The sequence below is a fragment of the Semicossyphus pulcher genome, unplaced genomic scaffold (assembly GCF_022749685.1).
Source record: "Semicossyphus pulcher isolate SPU_LCO1_2020_fin unplaced genomic scaffold, fSemPul1.0.p SCAF_19, whole genome shotgun sequence".
Taxonomy (NCBI): domain Eukaryota; kingdom Metazoa; phylum Chordata; class Actinopteri; order Labriformes; family Labridae; genus Semicossyphus; species Semicossyphus pulcher.
Genome location: NW_027211692.1, coordinates 66,930 through 94,552, shown reverse-complemented (window position 1 = coordinate 94,552; position 27,623 = coordinate 66,930). Strand labels below are relative to the sequence as shown.

The window sequence follows — 27,623 nt, the reverse complement described above, 5'->3', positions numbered from 1 at the left end:
TTCAAACTTTAAGTCAGTGTTTTTTAATTCTCACTTTGTACCGGAGTTGGAATAAAGAAAACACAGACGTTATCCAGCGTTCGGCAGTAAACACTAAATATATAGTTATTTAAAATATCATAGTTCACATCACTTTTAGTGACAGTTTGTGATATGTCCTTCTCAAGACTGAAAGTCTGGACTTCTTGACTGCTCTGTTATTTTATTCAGTCAGTTTTAAATGTCAGGTTTGTTTAAGGGAAACACTCAAAAGTTCCTTCAATGAATTGATTTGGTTGAAATAGAGCCCCTAATTGGATTATGGTTTGTGGTATTTTAGTATTCTGTAATCAGTAATGTGATTGAGAAAATGGGGACTTTATTCTGCATTCGATCATCAGCGGATGTTCAGAAACAATAAATAAATAAAATCAGCACATTTTTCTAATCTAACATCTGCGTCTCTGGTTTAGAACGTGAGTATCAGGTAGATAAAACACCAGAAATATCTGAGCAGGTGAAATCTACGGTTAAACTTGACTTAAATTGGAGTCAAACTGAGTTTCAATGGCACTAAGTGGAGTAATACTGGAGTTAAACGGGAGTTAATCTGGAGTTAAACTACAGTTAAACTTGAGTTAAACTGTATTTAATCTGGGGTTAGAGTTAATCTGGAGTTAAACTACAGTTATACTGGAGTTAAACTACAGTTAAACTACAGTTATACTGGAGTTAAACTACAGTTAAACTGGAGTTAACCTAGAGTTAAACTACAGTTAATCTGGAGTTAAACTGGAATTAAACTACAGTTAAACTGGAGTTATACTGGATTTAAACTACAGTTAAACTTGAGTTAAACTGTATTTAATCTGGAGTTAGAGTTAATCTGGAGTTAAACTACAATTATACTGGAGTTAAACTACAGTTAAACTGGAGTTAACCTAGAGTTAAATTACAGTTAATCTGGAGTTAATCTGGAGTTATACTGGATTTAAACTACAGTTAATCTGGTGTTGAACTGTAGACCTGTCTGGGTTTCTGGGACAGCTGATGAGAACAAACCAACATGTTAAAATAATATTTTTTTTAAATAGTGCGTCTGGCATCATAATGTGTTTTTTTTGTTAAATATAAAACATGGTCACTTCCTGACTTTCTTCCACACACAGACGAGCGTCACAGAATTGTTTAAATATAAAAACATGTTCGACAGATTCGGGAAGTTTTTTTTCACACAGAAGACTTTAGAAATTATTTTTTATAGTGATTGCTACACGACTCTCAGACTTTAAAAAAAGGTGAATCTTTTTCAGCGTCAGATAGAAAAATAATGAGTAGAAAGACGACAGAACGTTCTGCTACACTTGTACGACCACTCCTCCCTGCATTCTCATTGGACGGCAGGAAAACACCTGCATAAGTGAGTGTGTGTGTGTGTGTGTGTGTTGATTGCCTAAGACTTGAATAAAGTAATGTTTCAGACTCATTCAAGTTAAAATAAAAGATCAAACAAAATCTCTTCACACATGTTCTCAAATTATTTCTCTGATAGTGTCTCAACATCTGGTTCGAGACCCACATAATCATCTCAGAGCATGAAAAGTGAATTTCTAAAACTTCAAAAGATTGATTTACAATAAAAATAAATGTTATTAAAAATATTTGTCACTTTTTCAGACTAAATAATTGTTATTTAAAGAGTTGACAGGTTTATTTAATTATTTATATAACATTAATGATAGTAAATTATACATGATAATAATAACTACTTCTGTACATCTCATGGATATTTGGTTTATTTCTTATCTTGTTTGTTTTTATTCAAATGTGTCAGAGTTCTGATTCTTAAACCAGATTTACAAAAATGTGTTGGGACTGAAAGAGAAAGTTATCAACTCCTTTCAAGTCAAACTCAAGTAATATGTTTTGTTCTTTTACTTAATTTCCTTTGTTGTTGAAGTTTTAAAGCTAACAGCTGGTAGTGCCAGCTGTGCTAACTGTCATTCTGTCACTCTGAATAAACTTTATTGACTCTAGGCTGGTTGGCAGCAGTAAGGAGTCATCAGATACTTCAAACAGTAAGAGGAAACCAACCAGACGGAAAAGTCTTTCTGAGATGAACACAGTGTGGTGGTGGCGTGGACAGTGGCCAACAAGGACAATCACACTGCAACGGCCAAACAGTTTCCTTATGAAGAAACATGCTGCTAGAAGTGCTACGACAGCTAAGAGCAAGAGCTAATTGTTGCTTCTGTTAGCTACAGATCTGAGTTAGCTGTGCAGCGGTGTTATTCACTCACTCTACTCGATGTTAGAGGAGTTAACACCAACACTTCACTGTGCTCAGACCCCGACCCCGGACAGAGTCATCTAAAAGTAGCGCTAGCTGCATGGCTAATTGATATCTGAAGCTAACCGAAGCTAAACTGAGCAGCGGTTCCTTTAGCAAAGCTACCTGTTGATTAGGAGCCATTTCTCAGCAAAAGTTGTGATTTCTTTGCTCATATTGTAAAGTTGTGTTTTTGCATAGCAGTCAGTGGGACATGAACAACAGAGACAACCAGCAGCGTCTCACATTACAAAGTCTGAGCGCCCCCTGCAGGCCTGGAGCACTTCTGTTGTGTGGACTGTATTTGCAGTGTTTCTCTCTCACATGTGTTTTCTGGGTTTGTGTGTTTTGGACTTTGCATCGTTTCTGTATTTGCAGCACGTTTGATGTTAATGCATTTGTTTTGGCTTTTTGGAGCATGTTTCTGTCGTTGCATTTGTTTTGGACTTTTACATGTGTTTTTGAATTTACATCGTTTCTGAATTTGCAGACTGTTTCTTCTAATGGAAATCATATGGGCAGTAGGATATATATATATATTGCAGTAGGATTGCCCTTGTTGGCTACTATAGGCATGGCCTGATTTCTGCATCATCATCATTGTCGATGTTGGTGTTGTACACACCAACAACTGTTGCTGTGTTGAAGTGTATTTCAGATGGCCGTGTCCCAGAACACCGTGCTGGTCTGTCCGACTGTGGAGGTGGGCGGGGCAGAATAGGGCGGTGGCTGCTTTCTCCTCCAGCTGGGCAGGATGGGCATGCTGTCCTGTTTACACAGATTCTTCTCAGGCCGCTGACGAGCTTTAATCTCTCGACACAAAACTCTTTTCTTCTCGATCATCTCCATCATGGTGGAATCTCCACAGAGCCACGGCATCTAAAACATTAGGAGCTCAAATTTAACACAGCATCCACCTGTCAATTAATCAATACTTATGTATTATACATGCATAAACATGCATATACACTATATAAAAGTATATACATTATATACAACAATATACAGTAGTATACAATTAATACTTGTTCTTCATTGATCACTTACTACGTTTGAATTCTTAACATCTGGTTGACCTGATCTAAAACCATTTTGAGTCTCTTTTTGACAGACAGACAGACAGACAGACAGACAGACCGACCAAGAGAGATGCTGACAAATAGAGAGACAGACAGGCAGACAGACAGGCAGGCAGACAGACAGACAGGCAGACTTACAGACAGACAGAGAGGCGGACAGACAGACAAATGTATACAACAGGTGATGTGCACTAGTGATACTTGAGTTTAATCCAGTGAAAGTTAAAAAATATTTTGTAACAAATTAGAAACAGAATTTAATTTAAGCCATCATATTTCAGAGTGGTTACAGGGAATCTTCAGTCTCATCTTTGATGTCTGATTTGGTCAAATTTTGTATTTTATTTTCGGAAACACTGAAGTGAACATTTACACACAAAGTCACAGATTAATGTAGATTACATCTTTGATACAACATTTATAATTTACATCATACAATCTGAAGAGTTAAAACAAAACAGAAAAGAGTAAAAGGAATACTGAAACAAAGAATTAATTCTCTATTAAACCAAAGTTTGTAAGAGAATCATAGAATAGAATAGAATATATATTATATATATAGAATCATATTGTCCACCCGGCCACAAAGCGCCAAAGCGCAAGTGTTATTGCTTTCTGCCATCCAATGCAGTCGTCATTTTCACACCCAGCGCCCACGGTGTGTAAATAGCAAGTGCTCTTGCGCCATAATTAGCGCCCATGGGCGTGTTGTTCTTAAAATGACGTGTGGTCAGGCAAATGTCTGTCTCTGCTATTTAAAGGGCACATTATGGACATACATTGGAGAGTTCAAGACACGAGTTTCACTCACACGGGGACGCACAGCAGCGCTTTGACTCATGAGGAAAAAGCAGTGTGTTTGCAGATACAGTGAAAAGACGTTTAAGGGACAGACTGCAAGCTTTGGTTTCCCTCGTCTCCTTAGATCGAAATACTGCTTTCGGTTTGTTACCGATCTGTTGAGAAGACGTGGACAAGCTCACCGCTGCCTCCACACACACCCGCTTCACCTCAGGGAGATTCCTGCTCGAGCCACGCACGGGCCAAAAACTGCAGACACCAAGCTCTCCATACTGTGCACTCACTCAGACGCACTCTCTCTCTAATACACGCAGAACAGACACACACTCACACACAGTACTAAGAGGTAAGTTTATCACCATACTCAAACATAACTGTCTGTGGCACTGACAATCGTGCCCACAGATATTAATACACTGTCCAGAGTCAGTTACCCAGTTATGCACGCAGGAGACAACACAGCCATTTGATCCAGCAGCGACAATAAGTAAATAAACATTTAAAGCCGACCTGTCTTTGATGGTCAGCACACAGAACTGTAATAAACATAAGATCCTGTCCGTCTGGAGATTTAAATAATTAATGCTGTGCCTCATGCGTAAAGGTAAACAGCGCCTCTCTTCATGTTGGCTTCTGTTGGGCAGTGGGAGCGCTTCAGTGGTTGTATGAATCCATGCTTCGACATGTGTCGTACAGTGACCTGTGTTTTTTTCTGCGTGTTCAAGGACACAGTGGAAAGAAACAAGCTGAATATGCCGGTAAGGGTCCGGTTTATATGAGAAGAATAACTAAAATCCGCCGTATAAATAGCAACACGCCTGCCAGCAGGCACACCGGGCTCTTAAAGGGAATGAGAGCCGACACTCTGATTGGTTTGATTCATGTTATGCTGAAAGCATGCCTTTGAATAATCCAGGGACTTAAGCCAACCTCTTTGCACCCTGCGCCTTGGTTTGCGCACAGATTGTGCACAGTGTAACGAGCAAAAGTGTGTCAGACATGCCCTAAATCACTTAGCTCCATATGCTTTAGACTGTGCGCCTTCCGCTGTCTAAATGCGGCCCATACTATTCAAGGGGACTGGGTTCTGCTTAGGATGGGCCGGGCTTAATGTGATGACAGGGTTAGTCAAAGTATTGGAGTGGGCAGAGTTTAATCTGGAGCGGGCGGAGTTAGATTTGTGTGACATTAGAGGTGTTATTTTTAACAGTAATGACATTTAATGTGTTAAAGGGTTTTAGTGTTTGTTTAATGTCGGTGTGGCTCAGTGAGTTAAATATTAGTATTAAACTGTTAGTATTCATTTTTCACTTCACTGCTAAAATCTACAGAAGAAGTTTAACGTTTATTCTTTAATGTTGAGACACAATTTACACCAAAATATTTTACACAAAACAGAAATTACACAGTGTTCACATGATCACATGGTCACATGGTCACATGTTTACATGATCACATGGTCACATGTTTACATGATCACATGATCACATGGTCACATGTTTACATGATCACATGTTTACATGATCACATGATCACATGGTCATATGTTTACATGATCACATGTTTACATGATCACATGATCACATGGTCATATGTTTACATGATCACATGTTTACATGATCACATGGTCACATGATCACATGTTTACATGGTCACATGGTCAAATGATCACATGGTCACATGATCACATGTTTACATGATCACATGGTCAAATGATCACATGATCACATGTTTACATGATCACATGGTCACATGATTACATGGTCACATGTTTACATGACTACATGTTTATGTGATCACATGTTTACATGATCACATGATCACATGGTCACATGGTCACATGATCACATGTTTACATGATCACATGGTCACATGTTTACATGACTACATGTTGACATGATCATATGTTTACATGTTTACAAGATCACATGATCACATGTTTGCATGATCACATGTTTACATGATTGATCAAAATAAAGTATCCATGTATTTTTCTAGTCCAAATTAAATCAGTTTGTCATCGACTTTACAAAGTGATGTCAAAGAGCAGACTATTAAAATAGATGACTTACAGACAGACAGGTGAATGTCAGACAGGTAAACAGACAGACAGGTAGACAGGAAGGTTGACAGATAGATGTTTCACAGGTGTTCTACCTGGCTGAGGGCAGGGTGATGCTGCTCATGTAGGTGACGTTGTGGTGTCCCACCTGGTGAAGGAACTCCTGATGTGGAAGCTGAGCGACCAAGTTTACACACCAACTTTGATTCTGCCAATAAGATTAGTGACACATTTAAACCTGACCTCCTGTTACTGTCTCACATTTAAACCTGACCTCCTGTTACTGTCTCACATTTAAACCTGACCTCCTGTTACTGTCTCACATTTAAACCTGACCTCCTGTTACTGTCTCACATTTAAACCTGACCTCCTGTTACTGTCTCACATTTAAACCTGACCACCTGTTACTGTCTCACATTTAAACCTGACATCCTGTTACTGTCTCACATTTAAACCTGACATCCTGTTACTGTCTCACATTTAAACCTGACCTCCTGTTACTGTCTCACATTTAAACCTGACCTCCTGTTACTGTCTCACATTTAAACCTGACCTCCTGTTACTGTCTCACATTTAAACCTGACCTCCTGTTACTGTCTCACATTTAAACCTGACCTCCTGTTACTGTCTCACATTTAAACCTGACCACCTGTTACTGTCTCACATTTAAACCTGACATCCTGTTACTGTCTCACATTTAAACCTGACCTCCTGTTACTGTCTCACATTTAAACCTGACCACCTGTTACTGTCTCACATTTAAACCTGACCTCCTGTTACTGTCTCACATTTAAACCTGACCTCCTGTTACTGTCTCACATTTAAACCTGACCTCCTGTTACTGTCTCACATTTAAACCTGACCACCTGTTACTGTCTCACATTTAAACCTGACCACCTGTTACTGTCTCACATTTAAACCTGACCTCCTGTTACTGTCTCACATTTAAACCTGACCACCTGTTACTGTCTCACATTTAAACCTGACCTCCTGTTACTGTCTCACATTTAAACCTGACCACCTGTTACTGTCTCACATTTAAACCTGACATCCTGTTACTGTCTCACATTTAAACCTGACATCCTGTTACTGTCTCACATTTAAACCTGACCTCCTGTTACTGTCTCACATTTAAACCTGACCACCTGTTACTGTCTCACATTTAAACCTGACCACCTGTTACTGTCTCACATTTAAACCTGACCACCTGTTACTGTCTCACATTTAAACCTGACCTCCTGTTACTGTCTCACATTTAAACCTGACCTCCTGTTACTGTCTCACATTTAAACCTGACCTCCTGTTACTGTCTCACATTTAAACCTGACCACCTGTTACTGTCTCACATTTAAACCTGACCTCCTGTTACTGTCTCACATTTAAACCTGGCTCGTGCGCAACGAAAATCACGCACGAGCCGGAGCACTTCCGTTCACACCAGACGCGCATTTCTCCGCGCCAGTCGACAAGCGCTCTGCTCCTCAGCTGTCGTTTACCCACATTTGGAGCTGTTTTCATGTTTTCATCATGCTCTCTCTCTCTCTTGCTCTCTCTCTGTTTGCGTGTTTTGACACCCCGCCCGCACCCCCTATAGCCAGTCCACTTTGTGTCTCTCCTTTTCTTGTGTTTGTGTGCGTGTGTGTGTCTGTGTGTGTGTCTATGTGTGTGTGTGTGTGTGTGCGTGTGTGTGTCTGTGTGTGTGTCTATGTGTGTGTGTGTGTGTGTGTGTGTGTGTGTCTATGTCTGTGTCTGTGTGTGTGTGTCTGTGTGTGTGTGTGTGTGTGTGTCTATGTCTGTGTGTGTGTGTGTGTGTGTGTCTGTGTGTGTGTGTGTGTGTGTCTGTGTCTGTGTGTCTGTGTGTGTGTCTATGTGTGTGTGTGTGTGTCTGTGTCTGTGTGTCTGTGTGTGTGTGTGTGTGTGTGTGTGTGTCTGTGTCTGTGTGTGTGTGTGTGTGTGTGTCTGTGTGTGTGTGTGTGTGTGTGTGTCTGTGTGTCTGTGTCTGTGTGTCTGTGTGTGTGTCTATGTGTGTGTCTGTGTGTGTGTGTGTGTGTGTCTGTGTGTGTGTGTCTGTGTGTGTGTGTGTGTGTCTGTGTGTGTGTGTGTGTGTGTGTGTCTGTGTGTGTGTGTGTGTGTGTGTGTGTCTGTGTGTCTGTGTCTGTGTCTGTGTGTCTGTGTGTGTGTCTATGTGTGTGTCTGTGTGTGTGTGTGTGTGTGTGTGTGTATGTGTGTGTGTGTCTGTGTGTGTGTGTCTGTGTGTGTGTGTGTGTGTGTGTCTATGTCTGTGTGTGTGTGTGTGTGTGTGTGTCTGTGTGTATCTTCGTCTCTCTCGCGCTCTGTGTAGTTACTGACAAATATATAAAAGCACAAATATAACATCGCATTTGTCAATCGCGGTGTTTTATTTTGAAAATTGTTTTAATGTTGAAAATTGACCGGATTCTCTCGTTGTTTCATGTGTGACTTCCTGCCAGGATTGACACGATTGCTCGATCGTGTCAATCCGATCGAAAAAAGACCAGACGCCGAAACGATCGCTGCAGGCCGCGGAGGTGCGCGCCGTGGTGCGTCTGGTGTGAACGACACAATTGGTTAACATGGGCGCCGAAAGGAAACTGGCTCCGCTTCGCAGCTATTTGCAGCGCTTTCGCGTCCGGTGTGTTCCCGGCGTAATGTTGTTACTGACCAACTCACCTCCTCCTCCTCCTCCTCCTCCTCCTCCAGATAGCATCATGGTGGGGCTGACGGATGACCTCCCCATCCTGCTTGAAACTGGACTGGACTGTCCGTCTCTGTCTTTACTGTCTTGTCTGGGCAGAGATCTGGAGTCTGCTGCAGAGTGATGAAACAAAAACACATCAACTTTATTCTCAAACAGAGAACCAAAACCAGTGGAACATGGAGGTAATGTGGAAAAACAAGATGGAACCAATTTAAAATGAAAAGAAGTTATGAGACCTCGACAGATCCATGAGAACATAACAAACTCTTTTGGTTTTCTGTTATAAGATTTAATGACATCTTTGGTAATCAGGATTATGTCGGATGAGGATTAGGATGCCATTATTTGAGATCAGGACTCCTATCGATCGTTGGAAGTGGTGCTGGGTGGAGATCTGGATAACTGTTGTTGAAGAACTGGATTATGATTGTTGGACATCAGCTGAATGCTGATCTGGATCACGCTTATTTGAGATCCTGATAAATTGTGATCAGACTAATCAATATGACAGGAGACCTAATTGAGGTTACATATGAATCTTATTTCACAGTAATAATGGTCATGTCTTCATATTTTCTTGTGTCATTATTTCACGTTGAATTTAGTTTGTCATGTGGAAGAGATTATATTTAGTTTCCAGCTGATCAGACTTTAACTCGTGTGTAAGAATGACGGCTCCTTCATAGAGTTCAAGTTTAAACTCACATCCTTGTTTCAGGAGAGGATTTATATTTATTCACTTTTTACTCTCAGTAAGAATTCGTAATAACACCGGAGTGTTAGCAGGTGTCTCTGTGAACACCTCAACACATAATTTGTTAAACAAAATGGTGTTCAGTCAGACAGTGACGGACAGTGGTCTCATGTCTCCATGGCAACGGTGTTGCCATGGAGACATGATGAAGCGATGATAATCCTCCCTTACAGAGCATCAGTTCTTCTCACTTAGTTAATCCTCAGTCTGCCTCTCTGTGGAACAGCATTGCGATAAGATAAGAGCAACTATATTGATCCCCCATTGGCTGAAATTCTCTCAGTTACAAACAATGTGAAGAGAAGCCAAAGATTTAACCCTGACAGCTGTTTGTCTGCAGTCTGACTGACCGAAGAGAACAGAGACGCCGCAGATGTTATACAGGTGTAATGCTGATGTAGTACTGATGTAGTACAGGTGAAGTACAGGTGAAGTCCTGATGAAGTACTGATGTAGTACAGGTGTAGTACAGGTGACGTACTGATGTAGTACTGATGTAGTACAGGTGTAGTACAGGTGAAGTCCTGATGAAGTACTGATGTAGTACAGGTGTAGTCCAGACCGAAGCCGAGACCAGTCCTACTAGAGGGAGCTGAGGTGGAGAGTGTGGACTCCTACAAATACCTCGGGCTGTGTCTGGACAACAAACTGGACTGCTCAACACACACCAGCCACCTGTACGGGAAGACACAAGGCAGGATGTACTTCCTAAGGAGACTGCGGTCTTTTAACATCTGCAGCAAACTGCTGCGGATGTTTTACCAGTCTGTGGTTGCCAGTGTCCTCTTTTACACTGTAGTGTGCTGGGGAGGCAGCACATCCAAGAAGGACACATCCAGACTGGATAAACTGATCAGGCGAGCCGGCTCTGTGATCGGCATGAAGCTGGACCCTCTGGTGACGGTGGCAGAGACAAGGACACTAAACAAACTGTTGGACATTATGGACAATGCCAGCCACCCTCTGCACACCGTCATCAGCAACCAGAGGAGCCTGTTCAGTGAGAGACTGCTCCTTCCAAAGTGCAGGACTAACCGACTGAAGAACTCGTTGGTCCCTCATGCCATCAGGCTGTACAACTCCTCACTTAGGGGGAGGAGGTAACAGGGACAGACTCTCTCACAAGCGGTAGCCACTAATTCACCTCACAAAGTTAATAGTAGTTTAGTAATATTTATTTATTTCTCAAAGGGTCATATGTGCAATAAAAATCTGTCAATGTGCAATAATCTCTCACCACAGTGCAATAAACTAATACCACAGTGCAATAACCTAATTTAGTTTAATCGAACTAAATACCAGGTCAATTACCCACTGTTTACTTGTATATTTTCTAAGAGTGTATATTTTATATATTTTGTTATCTAATTTTGTACTTTTTATATATATATATATATCGATAGATATATATATTTTGATCTTTATTTTTTACCCTCTGTGTGCTGATTCTTTCCTATTGTATTGTACTGTATAAGCTGCTGGAGACTGAATTTCCCAGAGGGAGTCATCCCAAAGGGATCAATAAAGTTGAGTCTAAGTCTAAGTCTAAGTCTGCAGGTGACGTACTGATGTAGTACTGATGTAGTACAGGTGTAGTACAGGTGAAGTCCTGATGAAGTACTGATGTAGTACAGGCGTAGTACAGGTGACGTACTGATGTAGTACAGGTGTTATAATGATTTAGTACTGATGTAGTACAGGTGTAGTACAGGTGACGTACTGATGTAGTACAGGTGTTATACTGATGTAGTACTGATGTAATTCAGGTTTAGTACAGGTGAAGTCCTGATGAAGTTCTGATGTAGCACTGATGTAGTACAGGTGTAGTACTGATGTAGTACAGGTGAAGTCCTGATGTAGTACTGATGTAGTACAGGTGAAGTTCAGGTGACGTACTGATGTAGTACAGGTGTTATACTGATGAAGTACTTATGTAATTCAGGTGTAGTACAGGTGACGTACTGATGTAGTACAGGTGTAGTACAGGTGACGTACTGATGTAGTATAGGTGATGTCCTGATGTAGTACTGATGAAGTACAGGTGTAGTACAGATGACGTACTGATGTAGTACAGGTGTAATACTGATGAAGTACTGATGTAATACAGGTGTAGTACAGGTGACGTACTGATGTAGTACAGGTGAAGTCCTGATGTAGTACAGGTGATGTACTGATGTAGTACAGGCGTTATACTGATAAAGTACTGATGTAATACAGGTGTAGTACAGGTGACGTACTGATGTAGAACAGGTGAAGTCCTGATGTAGTACTGATGTAGTACAGGTGTAGTACAGGTGACGTACTGATAAAGTACTGATGTAATACAGGTGTAGTACAGGTGACCTACTGATGTAGTACAGGTGAAGTCCTGATGTAGTACTGATGTAGTACAGGTGTAGTACAGGTGACGTACTGATGTAGTACAGGTGTTATACTGATGAAGTACTGATGTAATACAGGTGTAGTACAGGTGACGTACTGATGTAGTACAGGTGTTATACTGATGAAGTACTGATGTAATACAGGTGTAGTACAGGTGACGTACTGATGTAGTACAGGTGTAGTACAGGTGTTATACTGATGAAGTACTGATGTAATACAGGTTTAGTACAGGTGAAGTCCTGATGTAGTACTGATGTAGTACAGGTGTTATGCTGATGAAGTACTGTTGTAATACAGGTTTAGTACAGGTGAAGTCCTGATGTAGTACTGATGTAGTACAGGTGTTATGCTGATGAAGTACTGTTGTAATACAGGTTTAGTACAGGTGAAGTCCTGATGAAGTCCTGATGTAGTACTGATGTAGTACAGGTGTAGTACAGGTGACGTACTGATGTAGTACAGGTGTAATACTGATGAAGTACTGATGTAATACAGGTTTAGCACAGGTGAAGTCCTGATGTAGTACTGATGTAGTACAGGTGTAGTACAGGTGACGTACTGATGCAGTACAGGTGATGTACTGATGTAGTACAGGTGTTATACTGATAAAGTACTGATGTAATACAGGTGTAGTACAGGTGACGTACTGATGTAGTACAGGTGAAGTCCTGATGTAGTACTGATGTAGTACAGGTGTAGTACAGGTGATGTACTGATGTAGTACAGGTGTTATACTGATGAAGTACTGATGTAATACAGGTGTAGTACAGGTGACGTACTGATGTAGTACAGGTGTAGTACAGGTGTTATACTGATGAAGTGCTGATGTAATACAGGTTTAGTACAGGTGAAGTCCTGATGTAGTACTGATGTAGTACAGGTGTTATACTGATGAAGTACTGATGTAATACAGGTTTAGTACAGGTGAAGTCCTGATGTAGTACTGATGTAGTACAGGTGTTATACTGATGAAGTACTGATGTAATACAGGTTTAGTACAGGTGAAGTCCTGATGAAGTCCTGATGTAGTACTGATGTAGTACAGGTGTAGTACAGGTGACGTACTGATGTAGTACAGGTGTAATACTGATGAAGTACTGATGTAATACAGGTTTAGTACATGTGAAGTCCTGATGTAGTACTGATGTAGTACTGATGTAGTACAGGTGTTATACTGATGAAGCAGTGATGTAATACAGGTGAAGTCCTGATGTAGTACAGGTGTAGTACAGGTGTAGTACAGGTGACGTACTGATGTAGTACAATTGACGTACTTATGTAGTACAGGTGTTATACTGATGAAGCACTGATGTAATACAGGTGAAGTCCTGATGTAGTACAGGCAAGGCTAAAACTTAGCACCCTCCACTTGCTAGATGCAGGTAAAAATCTAATTTGGCGACTCAAATAAATGAGGGCGGGTGCCAGGGGTGGGTGTTCCCATCACTACAAAACATTCTTTAAGTTGCTGACAAAGTTTTGTTTTGCAACGACTCAGCACATCTGTGAATAATTGTAATGCGATCCTTTGATTGACCCTCCCTGACCACCATTGGCACGCTCACACTTCTGTTATTGAGCTCGTGTAGCAGGGCTCTAGTGCATCAACAATCTGTAAAGTAAGAGTTTACACTGGTCGCACTGGTGCGGCTGAAATGTGGCAGGTTACTAACAAAGCAGCTGTTAGAAACGTGAACTAGTCGGCAGCGGACCGTGGGCTTCCACTGCTTACTGCTATACGTCACACAGTCACACAGTCACCCCGGCAACCTGGTGTTGTGTCACGGCTCTATGGGCCAGACGGGCAACTGACGCTACATTAACAGCCTGCATCGGCTAATGGGGACTTGCTAGCTACAGCAGCTAATTATTGAGTTTCCATGGTGGATACGTATTTCCACTTCACTTAGCCTCGCCATCACTGCATCTAAACTATTAACGTGTACCACTGTCAGCATAGGAGGCAGAGGAGAAGCGTAACACCTGAGACACATAGCAGAAGGCTATCGCTAACAGCTGAGCTGTACAATCACTAGCAGAACTTAGGAGCTTGTAAATGACTGTCGGATGAGCGAGAAGGAGAGAGCTATGACTACTTGATCAGAGCTACTGTCATTGTGTCAGTGGATTAATGAGCTGCAGTAATGAAAAGTGTATTTTGTTGCATTTATTTTGCAGCGATGAAAATAAGTACTCAAGAAAAAGAGTAAAATCAGAGTATATTAATACTCCATTACAAGCAAAAGCTCTGCAATAAAAACTTAAGCAAGAGTTAAAATGACGAGGATCAAAATATTCTTACAGTAACATAACTGAAGGAAGCCTACTCATCGTGCAGGACGGCCTATTTCAGAATAATATGTTTAATATCAGGGGATTCTTAAGTAAATATATTTGTTTCTTTTACCACCGTTTATTATTGACATTATATACATTATATATATGACGTACTGATTTAGTACAAGTGTAGTATAGGTGTTGTACTGATGAATTACAGGTGTTATACTGGTGATGTACAAATGTAGTACAGGTGTAATACTAGTGTCGTATTAATGTAGTACAATTGTAGTATTGATGTAGTACAGGTGTAGTACAGGTGTCGTATTGATGTAGTACAGGTGTAGTATTGATGTAGTATTGATGTAGTACAAGTGTAGTACAGGTGTAGTACTGATGTAGCACAGGTGTAGTATTGATGTAGTACAAGTGTGGTACAAGTGTAGTATTGATGTAGTACAAGTGTAGTACAGGTGTAGTATTGATGTAGTACAGGTGTAGTGTTGATGTAGTACAGGTGTGGTACAAGTGTAGTATTGATGTAGTACAAGTGTAGTACAGGTGTAGTATTGATGTAGTACAGGTGTAGTATTGATGTAGTACAAGTGTAGTACAGGTGTAGTATTGATGTAGTACAAGTGTAGTACAGGTGTGGTACAAGTGTAGTATTGATGTAGTACAGGTGTAGTACAGGTGTGGTACAAGTGTAGTACAGGTGTAGTATTGATGTAGTACAAGTGTAGTACAGGTGTGGTACAAGTGTAGTATTGATGTAGTACAAGTGTAGTACAGGTGTAGTATTGATGTAGTACAGGTGTAGTGTTGATGTAGTACAGGTGTGGTACAAGTGTAGTATTGATGTAGTACAAGTGTAGTACAGGTGTAGTATTGATGTAGTACAGGTGTAGTATTGATGTAGTACAAGTGTAGTACAGGTGTAGTATTGATGTAGTACAAGTGTAGTACAGGTGTGGTACAAGTGTAGTATTGATGTAGTACAGGTGTAGTACAGGTGTGGTACAAGTGTAGTACAGGTGTAGTATTGATGTAGTAGAAGTGTAGTACAGGTGTGGTACAAGTGTAGTATTGATGTAGTACAGGTGTGGCACAAGTGTAGTATTGATGTAGTACAGGTGTAGTATTGATGTAGTACAGGTGTGGTACAAGTGTAGTATTGATGTAGTACAGGTGTAGTATTGATGTAGTACAGGTGTGGTACAAGTGTAGTATTGATGTAGTACAGGTGTGGCACAAGTGTAGTATTGATGTAGTACAGGTGTAGTATTGATGTAGTACAGGTGTGGTACAAGTGTAGTATTGATGTAGTACAGGTGTAGTATTGATGTAGTACAAGTGTAGTACAGGTGTAGTATTGATGTAGTACAGGTGTAGTACAGGTGTGGTACAAGTGTAGTATTGATGTAGTACAGGTGTAGTATTGATGTAGTACAAGTGTAGTACAGGTGTAGTATTGATGTAGTACAGGTGTAGTACAGGTGTGGTATAAGTGTAGTATTGATGTAGTACAGGTGCAGTACAGGTGTAGAATTGATGTAGTACAAGTGTAGTACAGGTGTAGTATTGATGTAGTACAGGTGTAGTGTTGATGTAGTATTGATGTAGTACAAGTGTAGTACAGGTGTAGTATTGATGTAGTACAGGTGTAGTACAGGTGTAGTACAGGTGTAGTATTGATGCAGTACAGGTGCAGTACAGGTGTAGAACCGATGCAGTATTTACCTTCACTATCTCTGCTCTTCCTGCCTCCTTTCTTCATCACCTGTCTTCCTGAGGTAAACAGGTTGTTAAGATCATCCAATGGACTTGTAGTAGTATTGATGTAGTATTGATGTAGTACAAGTGTAGTACAGGTGTAGTACTGATGTAGCACAGGTGTAGTATTGATGTAGTACAAGTGTGGTACAAGTGTAGTATTGATGTAGTACAAGTGTAGTACAGGTGTAGTATTGATGTAGTACAGGTGTAGTGTTGATGTAGTACAGGTGTGGTACAAGTGTAGTATTGATGTAGTACAAGTGTAGTACAGGTGTAGTATTGATGTAGTACAGGTGTAGTATTGATGTAGTACAAGTGTAGTACAGGTGTAGTATTGATGTAGTACAAGTGTAGTACAGGTGTGGTACAAGTGTAGTATTGATGTAGTACAGGTGTAGTACAGGTGTGGTACAAGTGTAGTACAGGTGTAGTATTGATGTAGTACAAGTGTAGTACAGGTGTGGTACAAGTGTAGTATTGATGTAGTACAAGTGTAGTACAGGTGTAGTATTGATGTAGTACAGGTGTAGTGTTGATGTAGTACAGGTGTGGTACAAGTGTAGTATTGATGTAGTACAAGTGTAGTACAGGTGTAGTATTGATGTAGTACAGGTGTAGTATTGATGTAGTACAAGTGTAGTACAGGTGTAGTATTGATGTAGTACAAGTGTAGTACAGGTGTGGTACAAGTGTAGTATTGATGTAGTACAGGTGTAGTACAGGTGTGGTACAAGTGTAGTACAGGTGTAGTATTGATGTAGTAGAAGTGTAGTACAGGTGTGGTACAAGTGTAGTATTGATGTAGTACAGGTGTGGCACAAGTGTAGTATTGATGTAGTACAGGTGTAGTATTGATGTAGTACAGGTGTGGTACAAGTGTAGTATTGATGTAGTACAGGTGTAGTATTGATGTAGTACAGGTGTGGTACAAGTGTAGTATTGATGTAGTACAGGTGTGGCACAAGTGTAGTATTGATGTAGTACAGGTGTAGTATTGATGTAGTACAGGTGTGGTACAAGTGTAGTATTGATGTAGTACAGGTGTAGTATTGATGTAGTACAAGTGTAGTACAGGTGTAGTATTGATGTAGTACAGGTGTAGTACAGGTGTGGTACAAGTGTAGTATTGATGTAGTACAGGTGTAGTATTGATGTAGTACAAGTGTAGTACAGGTGTAGTATTGATGTAGTACAGGTGTAGTACAGGTGTGGTATAAGTGTAGTATTGATGTAGTACAGGTGTAGTATTGATGTAGTACAAGTGTAGTACAGGTGTAGTATTGATGTAGTACAGGTGTAGTACAGGTGTAGTACAGGTGTAGTATTGATGCAGTACAGGTGCAGTACAGGTGTAGAACCGATGCAGTATTTACCTTCACTATCTCTGCTCTTCCTGCCTCCTTTCTTCATCACCTGTCTTCCTGAGGTAAACAGGTTGTTAAGATCATCCAATGGACTTGTTGGAGTCTGTGACCGCATTGACACGTTCTGCATGGAGCCGTGGGTGGAGGAGGAGTTACTGAGTTTAGCCCCTGCCTCCCCTGCCCTGTGGGAGGAGGAGGAAGAGGAAGATGAAGAACGGGGCATACTTCCTCCTGCCATCAGAACGTCGTAGGGCGGTGGTCGTTTCAGGCTCAGAGGAGTCAGAGAGCGACCCATGCTGACTGGAGACGGGCATGCTGATTGGCTGCGGGGGTAACCATGTCCACCATGGGCTGAGCTGGAGGACTTGTAGAAATTGGAGGGGAGAGGCGGGGCTGAGGAGCGTCCGGAGGATGTGATAGTATGGGTGGAGGGCAGATCCCGGTCTCGGATTCGTTCCCGATCGCGGTCGCGCTCCTTTCGGTGGTGCCCAGAGCTCTGTGGCTGTTCGACACCACCTGACTTGCTATAAGAGACATTGTCCATCACGGGTAGCCGGGTGACGTCTAAGGGGGTCAGGGGGGACTCATCAGAGTTGGGGGAGCACTGAGCAGGAGCAGGGGGGAAGACAAGCAGCGGTGGACGGTGCGTCAGGAGGTTAGGGAAAGGTGGAGGAATGTCGCAAAGTGAGCCGCGTGATGACCAGGCTTCAGGATCTATTATGGCAGCATCCTGCAGGAAGTCCTCCATTGGGTACTTCATCTCCTCGTAAACCGACTCGCTCTGCTCATCTTCAAAAGCATCCTGACCTTTCATCTCTCCCAGGATATTTCCCACCATCTCAATGTAAACTGGCTCCTCATCCTCCGTGTCTCTTGATGCCGGACTCTGAGACTTGTCCCAGCGCAAGGACGACTTCTTGTTTCCATGGTTACGAATGTATGATTCATCAAAAGAGGTGCTGAGCTGAGTGTTTGGGTTCCTTTTGGGTTTAGGTGGAGGCATCTTTTTGAAGTCTTCATTGTAGAGGTGGCATCGCCCTGCCGAGAGACAGACAGACAGACAGACAGACAGACAGACAGACAGGCGTGTGAAAACCTGAAGACACTGAGACTGGCAGCTACATCACTTCATAAAGTAAAGTCTAAATAATGGGATTATGATGCAGAATCAGATGTCAGGCTTATCCATCAGGTGTCAGGTACAACCAGCAGGTGTCAGATTAATTCATCAGGTGTCACATTTATCTCTTAGGTGTCAAGTTTAACCCTTTATGTGTCAGGTTACCATATCTCCCTGGTCTGACTAATGGTGGTCCACCACAGCAAAATCTATACTCCTCATTTAGCTCACAGTACCATGGGAGGAGCCCTCTTCGAATGAAAGAAGACCAAGTACTCAGAACTGGCTGCTGAGTGCAGGGAGGCTGGCTGAAGGACCATAATTTATCCAGTGTAGGTTGGATGCTGAGGCTTCCTGGGGCTGTCAACAACATCCCTGTAGAGGGGAGCAGGAGTTATAGGCAGAAGGAACAATAAAAAAACTGGCAGAAGAAGCAGTGCATGGCAGCTTTTGACTTTGGTTGAGAAGAAACCCAAAAGCCAAGTGCAGGAGGTGGCAATGAGAGACATCCCTGTCACTGCTTCGCCACCAGAACACCTTCCAGGATTAAAGGAGCAAAACGGCTGGTTCCTGGCTGATGACCCTTCAGTGGAACCGAGGGCACTGGAGGTGCCACAGGCAGTGATGCCCAGACAATTACATCAGTGTCCTTTTCATTGGCAGGTGTCAACTTTAAAAATCAGATGTCAGGGTTTTATTTTTTAGATTATATTTTAGACTTTTGTCTTTAATGTAGAGGACAGCCGAAGAGAGATAGGAAATGTGGGGAGGAGAGAGCGGGGGATGGCACGCACCAAATGATCGGCGATCTGTGCGTCGAGGACTGTAGCCTCTGTATATGGGGTGCCTGCTCTATCAACTGAGCTAAACCAGTGCCCTCTGATGTCACCTGTTGATTACAGGTGTCAGGATTAATATACAATCTTGGGTTTTAACCAGCAGGTGTCAGGTTTTAGCTGTCGAGTGTCTCCACCAGGTGTTGTGCTGCGTTCTCACCTTCGGCCTGCTCCAGCATCTCTTTGGTGTCTTGGCTGTCCCTCTTGCTTGCTGGTCCTGAGCCACCGTTCATTGTCTCAGAGCTGTTGCTCAATTTGGTGTTGGGGTCTCTCCGGGGTTTGGGTGGGGGTAGTTTTGGGTTGTGGTTGGAATCTTCATCTGCTCCTCCCACTGAGTGAAGAGACTGGGATCGGACAGTGAAGCCCTGAATGGGAGGTGGCAGACGGTCCTGTGGTGCAGGCATGGTCATGAAACCCATCCTGAAATGTTTCCCAGAGTATGCCCCATCTGTTGCCATGGCAACATCTTCACCAATCCTGTACAAACCAATTGAAAAAAACAATATAACTATTATCAACCAATCATAAAGCATTTCACAAAATATAAATGCCCTTCATGTTAATCGATAATCAAGCACAGACACTGACAGTTTACTGCTTAAAGCACAGAGATTCTGAGACATGCTGTCAACTGTCTTTGAGTTCATGCTGCTCGTTAGGAAGATATTAATTAAATAACTTTCTAAATTAATTTAATAACTAAATTAAGTTTTCCCAAACTGGAATAAAATGTGTAATTTAACCTAAGATTTCTTGTTTGATCATTTTCCCCTTTTTTTCCTTTTCCTGGTTTTAATCTTTTTGTTTCTCTTAGCTCTAATAAAAAAACAAATTTTACGTCATCACTCAATCAAAAACATATCACCTCGAGTTGCATTTATTTTATGAGTCTGGGTTCCCTCTAGGTACTCCGGCTTCCTCCCACAGTCCAAAGACATGCTCGTTAGGTTCATTGATAGCCTGTAGGTGTGAATGTGAGCATGAAAGGTTGCCTGTCTCTATGTGTCAGCCCTGTGATTGAAAGCTGACCTGTCGAGGTGTAACTAACCTCTTGACCAATCACAGCTTTGATAGGCTCCAGCCCCCCTGCAACCCTGAACAGTATAGATAATGGATGGACTATTAAAGTATATTATATTATAATCACCTATATTATTTTGGATTAGGGTTACAACCCTAACCCAGAGTCATCTGATGCTACACCTGCTGCTACATCTGCTGAAGGCAGAAGGTGTTTCTGACCTCTTAATGGCTTCTTCCTGTCGTCTCTTCTTCTGGTGTTTTTCCTGCAGGTAGGTCCAGTTGGTCTGGTTGCGGATGCGGTCACTCTCTCTGGCAATATCTGAAGCATTTTGGATCACCAGACCGTCGTATGTTCGAAGGCCGCTGTCCTCCACATACTGAAAAAAACTCCTGAAAGAAGACGCCTCCTCCTGAGACGTCATGACTCCCTGAAGGCCTGAAAGGAGGACACAAAGAGCACAAGACTGAGAGTAACTTTGACCCAGCTTTGTTCCTGAGTTAAATGAACAGGAGTCATTTCTACACTCAGAATTGAATAGAATTGTATTAGAATTATTGGAAATATTTAACTTTACCAATAAATAAAATAAAAATATATGTTGGTGAGTTGCAAGCTGCGATTTCACCACTGTTTACTTTTAGGAGTTGGTTGTCTTTACGGATAAAGTCACCTGACCAGAAAAGACATTGAGACCCTCTAGAACATTGCGCTCCCAGGATGCAGGCCTGCTTGTGGTACCTAAAGTCTCTAAGAGTAGTGTTGGAGGTAGAGCCTTCAATTACCAGGCCCCCCTCCTCTGGAACAATCTACCAGTCAAGGTCCGGGAGGCAGACACCCTCTCTTCTTTTAAGAGTAGACTTAAAACTTTCCTCTTTGACAAAGCTTATAGTTAGGGCTGGCTCAGGCTGGGACTAGCCCATAGTTATGCTGCTATAGGTTTAGACTGCCGGGGGGATCTGACACACCAAGCTTCTCTCTCTCTCTCTCTCTCTGACTCTCTGACTCTCTCTCTCTCTGCCACTCTCTCTCTCTCTCTCTCTCTCTCTCTCTGTCATATTAATGCAGCTCATTAACTCTGTATCTTCTGGTCCCATTAACATTACTAACCACATATCTTCCCGGGAGTTCTTGTGCTCCCTTGTCTTGAAGGTTCCTGAGGATCGTTGCTGCAGACCACCTGCTGCTGTGGACCTGCTCGACTGCAACAACTACTAACATCAGCCTTCCCCATAGTATCATTATTGTTGCTGCTAATGCTAATGCTAATAGTAGACCTGTTGACTTCAACTGTTACAATTACGATTACCTCAGCCTTTATCATTACTCTGCTTCTCTCGCTAATTTATTTATTTATTTATTTATTTAGCCAATCTTCACCCTAGTCTACCACTATTATTGGCATTGTAACCATAAGTATGTGTCTGTTGTTGTTCATGTAACAAGGACATATGTTGTTGTGGTAACAAGAACATATGTTGTTGTTGCTCTCTCTGCCTGTCTCTATCCTGCATCTCCTTCTATCCCATTTTCGGCCCATCCAGTCGAGGCAGATGGCTGTTCAACATGAGTCTGGTTCTGCTCGAGGTTTCTGCCTGTTAAAAGGAAGTTTTTCTGCCAATGTGCCGAATTGCTAAGTGCTACTCATGGTGGATTCATGTTGGGCCTCTCTTTAAATAACTTAACAAAGAGTTGGTCTAGACCTGCTCTTTCTGTAAAGTGTCTCGAGATAACCCTGGTTATGATTTGGCGCTATACAAATAAAATTTGATTGATTGATTTGATTGATTGACCCCTCACTGGACCTGCAGACCCAGTCTTTACTGGACCTGTTGTTTAAAGTGTAAGGAATGATCCACAAAGACTCAAAAGGTTTCTGCTGGTCTTTAGGACTTGAGTGTGATCATGTTCAGAGACTTTGAGCCCTGGTCTCAGGGACTCGAGTGTGATCATGTTCAGAGACTTTGAGCCCTGGTCTCAGGGACTCGAGTGTGATCATGTTCAGAGACTTTGAGCCCTGGTCTCAGGGACTCGAGTGTGATCATGTTCAGAGACTTTGAGCCCTGGTCTCAGGGACTCGAGTGTGATCATGTTCAGAGACTTTGAGCCCTGGTCTCAGGGACTCGAGTGTGATATTTAATCTTCTTCCTTCAGGTTGGATTCTGACAAACTGATTGACAAGAGGAAGAAAAGAGCCCAAGAGAAAATGAAGAATCAGTTTATTTATTTTTTGAGTTGAATTATTTATTATTTATTATATTTCTAAATTAAAGGCAAATGAATGTTGTTTAATTTATTTATATTATTTATGTATTTTATTTATGATATAAATATTGTCAAACAAAAGACTATTACAATCCTGTCTTTCTCTCTCTTTCTATCTTTCTTTCTCGCTCTATCGTTCCCCTCCCCCTCTCAGTCTAAAAATGGAATAGGGAGTCAGCTGGAGGTAACCTAGCAACAGAATGATGTAATGCTTGCTGTCCACGGATGAGGAAGACTAGATGAGGAGTAGAAGGTGGAGGGGGAGGATGGGAGGAGGGGAAGAGGAAGAGGAGGAGGAGAACACTATGATGGGTGTGATGTAAAGTAATTCCTATTGTCATAACGTAAAACAAAATTATTTTTAATTAACTCTAACTTGTTTCCTGTCAGATTTAGTACATTTACAGTTTCAGTGAAAATTCTAACATAAACGATAAATGTTTATCTCTGATGATGACCTTTGACCCTGAAGTTGTGTGTGGGAGGGTTTAAGTCCATCTTCTTTCCAATCACATTCGTATTGATCAGTCATGTATTTAAACACGTGTAAAAAAAAAAACCCAGGCAGATTTATAATTTTGTGTTCGGTTTGATAATTAATAAAAAATTATTTAAAAAACAACCATCTGGCTTGACACAGAGCAACTTCCAGTTTGAACTTTGACCTCTGTCCTGAAGGATTATTGAAAACAAATTCAACATTCAACTTTGTTAAACTTTGTTTATTCAGGGCTGATGAACAAAGACTTCAAAATAAGAGTCTGGTTTTTGAAAAACTAGAATTTTCCTGTAGTCTATAACTTTGTTCTCAGGTCTGATCCAAGATGGCTGCTTTGTTGATGTGAGGAGCTGCTGTTTCTGGTTTCAAAATACACTGTGAAAGGGCTACATGTTTTTTAAGACTTTACCAACACTGTCAATAATGTCAGAACGACTAGATGACAAGAAAAAAGAAAGTGTGAACGAGTCGACTGAACGGACGAATGACAAGACCAAACATGTCAACACAAATGATGTTAACACATTTCATGTGTGAAACATATGATACACATGAACACAAAACAAATAAAAAAACATTAAACATGTGAAACAGTAACATGTTAAACATGTGACACATGTAAACGCATTATACATGTGAACAGCATACACATTTAACAAGGGAACACAATATACATGAACAACATTTGAACACGTAAAACCCATAAAACACGTGAAACATATGAAACGTGAACATGTTAAACATATGAAACCTTTGAATACGTTAAACACGTGAACACCGATAACATATGAACATGTTAAACATATGAAACATATGACCATGTGAAACATATGAAACCTGTGAACACATTAAACATGTGAACATGAAGCATGAGAACACATGACAGAGTGAACTTGCATGAAGGAGGTGAGGGGATGCTTACCAGAGGATCAGCAAGGACTCAAACTCCCTCCATCTTGTCTTTCTGTCTCCTTTAATGTCTCCTTCTTTATCTCCTTCTGTGCCTCCTCCTCTGCCTCCTTCAGCCTGTGCACAAACAAAGATGGAGGGATGAAGCTTCCTGTCGTTCTCTCTGCTGCTCAGAGGAAACGATGACTTGCTGTGATTCTCGTCTGCAGCGAGGTTATTCTACATCCACCCTTTAACACCTCCTTCCTTGCCTTCTTCCTCTTTTCCTTTCCTCTTTCCCTGCGTCCTCCTGTCATGTATCCTCACAGCTGTAAGAAACACGGCTCACAAACACACACACACACACTCACGCAAACACACACACACACACTCACACATACATATATCTCTCAGTCACACACCCTTCAGCAGCACACATACACAATCATCCCCAACGACAGTCGCCACAAGAAACGAGAGGCTGAAACCACGGCAACCTGACAGCATCCAACCCTAGTGACTCCTCCCCCTTGAGTGGGAGGGAGGGGTGAGAGAGAGAGAGTGAGGTAGAGAGAGAGCGGAAGAGAATGAAAGGAGGGTGAGGAAGTTTAACTTTGTGTCCTCAGACTCTCTGTCCTCAGACTGTGTCCTCAGACTCTCTGTCCTCAGACATTGTGTCCTCAGACTTCGTGTCCTCAGACTTCGTGTCCTCAGACTCTCTGTCCTCAGATGTTGTGTCCTCAGACTCTCTGTCTTCAGACTTCGTGTCCTCAGACATTGTGTCCTCAGACTCTGTCCTCAGATGTTGTGTCCTCAGACTCTCTGTCCTCAGATGTTGTGTCCTCAGATGTTGTGTCCTCAGACTCTCTGTCCTCAGATTCTCTGTCCTCAGATGTTGTGTCCTCAGATGTTGTGTCCTCAGACTCTCTGTCCTCAGATGTTGTGTCCTCAGATGTTGTGTCCTCAGACTCTCTGTCCTCAGATTCTCTGTCCTCAGATGTTGTGTCCTCAGACTCTCTGTCCTCAGACTCTCTGTCCTCAGACTTCGTGTCCTCAGACTCTCTGTCCTCAGATGTTGTGTCCTCAGACTCTCTGTCCTCAGACTTCGTGTCCTCAGACATTGTGTCCTCAGACTCTCTGTCCTCAGACTTTCTGTCCTCAGACTTCGTGTCCTCAGACATTGTGTCCTCAGACTTCGTGTCCTCAGACATTGTGTCCTCAGACTCTCTGTCCTCAGACTCTGTCCTCAGACTCTCTGTCCTCAGACATTGTGTCCTCAGACTTCGTGTCCTCAGACATTGTGTCCTCAGACTCTCTGTCCTCAGACATTGTGTCCTCAGACTTTGTGTCCTCAGACATTGTGTCCTCAGACTCTCTGTCCTCAGACTCTCTGTCCTCAGATGTTGTGTCCTCAGACTCTCTGTCCTCAGACTCTGTCCTCAGACTCTCTGTCCTCAGACGTTGTGTCCTCAGACGTTGTGTCCTCAGACTCTCTGTCCTCAGATGTTGTGTCCTCAGACTCTCTGTCCTCAGACTTCGTGTCCTCAGACATTGTGTCCTCAGACTTTGTGTCCTCAGACATTGTGTCCTCAGACATTGTGTCCTCAGACTCTCTGTCCTCAGATGTTGTGTCCTCAGACTCTCTGTCCTCAGACTTCGTGTCCTCAGACATTGTGTCCTCAGACTTTGTGTCCTCAGACATTGTGTCCTCAGACATTGTGTCCTCAGACTCTCTGTCCTCAGATGTTGTGTCCTCAGACTCTCTGTCCTCAGACTCTGTCCTCAGACTCTCTGTCCTCAGACGTTGTGTCCTCAGACTCTCTGTCCTCAGACGTTGTGTCCTCAGACTCTCTGTCCTCAGATGTTGTGTCCTCAGATGTTGTGTCCTCAGACTCTCTGTCCTCAGACGTTGTGTCCTCAGACTCTCTGTCCTCAGACTCTGTCCTCAGACTCTCTGTCCTCAGATGTTGTGTCCTCAGACTCTCTGTCCTCAGACTCTGTCCTCAGACTCTCTGTCCTCAGATGTTGTGTCCTCAGACTCTCTGTTCTCAGACTTTGTGTCCTCAGACTCTCTGTCCTCAGATGTTGTGTCCTCAGACTCTCTGTCCTCAGACATTGTGTCCTCAGACTCTCTCAATCAATCAATCAAATCAATCAAATTTTATTTGTATAGCGCCAAATCATAACCAGAGTTATCTCGAGACACTTTACAAAAAGAGCAGGTCTCGACCGACTCTTTGCTATGTTATTTAAAGAGAGGCCCAACATGAATCACCATGAGTAGCACTTAGCAATATTCAGCACATTGGCAAGAAAAAATATACATATACAAACTCTCTGTCCTCAGATGTTGTGTCCTCAGACTCTCTGTCCTCAGACTCTCTGTCCTCAGACATTGTGTCCTCAGACGTTGTGTCCTCAGACTCTCTGTCCTCAGATGTTGTGTCCTCAGACTCTCTGTCCTCAGATGTTGTGTCCTCAGACTCTCTGTCCTCAGACGTTGTGTCCTCAGACTTTGTGTCCTCAGACTCTCTGTCCTCAGACGTTGTATCCTCAGACTCTCTGTCCTCAGACGTTGTGTCCTCAGACTCTCTGTCCTCAGATGTTGTGTCCTCAGACTCTCTGTCCTCAGACGTTGTGTCCTCAGATGTTGTGTCCTCAGACTTTGTGTCCTCAGACTCTCTGTCCTCAGACTCTCTGTCCTCAGACGTTGTATCCTCAGACGTTGTGTCCTCAGACGTTGTGTCCTCAGATGTTGTGTCCTCAGACTTTGTGTCCTCAGACTCTCTGTCCTCAAATCCACCTGGGATGCAGAAACACTTTCATGATGTGATAGTGGTACACTGACCAGCTGAGGATCAGGAGAGTTATTGGCTGCTGGACCTTGAGAACCAGAGTCGACTTTTCACAAATTCAAAACCAGTTCACTTAATAAGGACTCTTCCCCCACACACTTTTTCTGATCTTTCTTCCCTCTCCTCATCTCCTTACCTTGTTTCCCCTTCTTGTGTTCTCTCCTTCTCCTCACGTGCCTTGATTCCTTTTTGTGTGTGTTGGTGACATCAGCACGAGGTCATCCTGTTTTTGTCCAATCACGTGTCCTCACTGTGGTCATATGACATGCTGTCAGCTCTGGTGTGATTGCATAATTTCAGTTAGATGTGAAATAATTTCAAGAATATCTTCATTTTTTTAAATAATTTAAGTTTAAAACATTGTTCTTTAAAGAGCAGCATTTTATTTAGTTCAGATCTTTAATTTAAGACTAAATAAAAATAGAAATAAGACATATTATATTACGTTACATTATATTATATAACATTATATGAAAATATAATATATTGTATTATATTAAAGTATATTATAAAATATCATAATATATTAGGATATTCCATAATATATAGTATTTTAGTGATGAACATAGTGTCGTGCAGACTCTCTCAGGAATTACATATATTATAACCATCTTAAT

The 27,623-nt window shown here is 42.0% G+C and overlaps 2 protein-coding genes across 2 annotated transcripts; one reads left to right on the top strand and one right to left on the bottom strand.

Moving 5' to 3' along the window:
• On the bottom strand, positions 1–24,674 carry nyap2a (neuronal tyrosine-phosphorylated phosphoinositide-3-kinase adaptor 2a). Its single transcript, XM_069668017.1, has 8 exons — positions 24,424–24,674; positions 24,186–24,289; positions 20,721–20,937; positions 19,639–19,955; positions 17,532–18,560; positions 8,942–9,079; positions 6,346–6,458; positions 1–3,187 (listed from the first exon to the last, which is right to left on the bottom strand). Exons 3-8 carry the CDS (start codon positions 20,921–20,923, stop codon positions 2,963–2,965), a joined length of 2,025 nt encoding a protein of 674 aa, XP_069524118.1. The 5' UTR covers positions 20,924–20,937; positions 24,186–24,289; positions 24,424–24,674; the 3' UTR covers positions 1–2,962.
• Positions 23,031–26,998, top strand: LOC138597348 (uncharacterized). The gene is made up of 6 exons (XM_069668941.1): positions 23,031–23,076; positions 24,806–24,955; positions 25,044–25,333; positions 25,389–25,611; positions 25,655–25,954; positions 26,514–26,998. The coding sequence occupies exons 1-6, from the start codon at positions 23,031–23,033 to the stop codon at positions 26,996–26,998; spliced, it is 1,494 nt and encodes a 497-aa protein (XP_069525042.1).
• Positions 26,999–27,623: the final 625 nt, after the last annotated feature.

What these genes read in the sequence shown, in the direction of transcription:
- nyap2a (XM_069668017.1), bottom strand. Translation starts at nt 20,923, where the DNA reads ATGACGTCTCAGGAGGAGGCGTCTTCTTTCAGGAGTTTTTTTCAGTAT. An exon ending in CAGGAAGAAGCCATTAAGAG is followed by an intron (nt 19,956 to 20,720) that starts GTCAGAAACACC and finishes TGGTTTGTACAG; the next exon opens with GATTGGTGAAGATGTTGCCA. An exon ending in GAAGAGCAGAGATAGTGAAG is followed by an intron (nt 9,080 to 17,531) that starts GTAAATACTGCA and finishes ATCACTCTGCAG; the next exon opens with CAGACTCCAGATCTCTGCCC.
- LOC138597348 (XM_069668941.1), top strand. Translation starts at nt 23,031, where the DNA reads ATGGGAGGAGGGGAAGAGGAAGAGGAGGAGGAGAACACTATGATGG. An exon ending in CTCAGACTCTGTCCTCAGAT is followed by an intron (nt 24,956 to 25,043) that starts GTTGTGTCCTCA and finishes CTCTGTCCTCAG; the next exon opens with ATGTTGTGTCCTCAGATGTT. An exon ending in CAGACTCTCTGTCCTCAGAC is followed by an intron (nt 25,955 to 26,513) that starts GTTGTGTCCTCA and finishes TTGTGTCCTCAG; the next exon opens with ACTCTCTGTCCTCAGACTCT.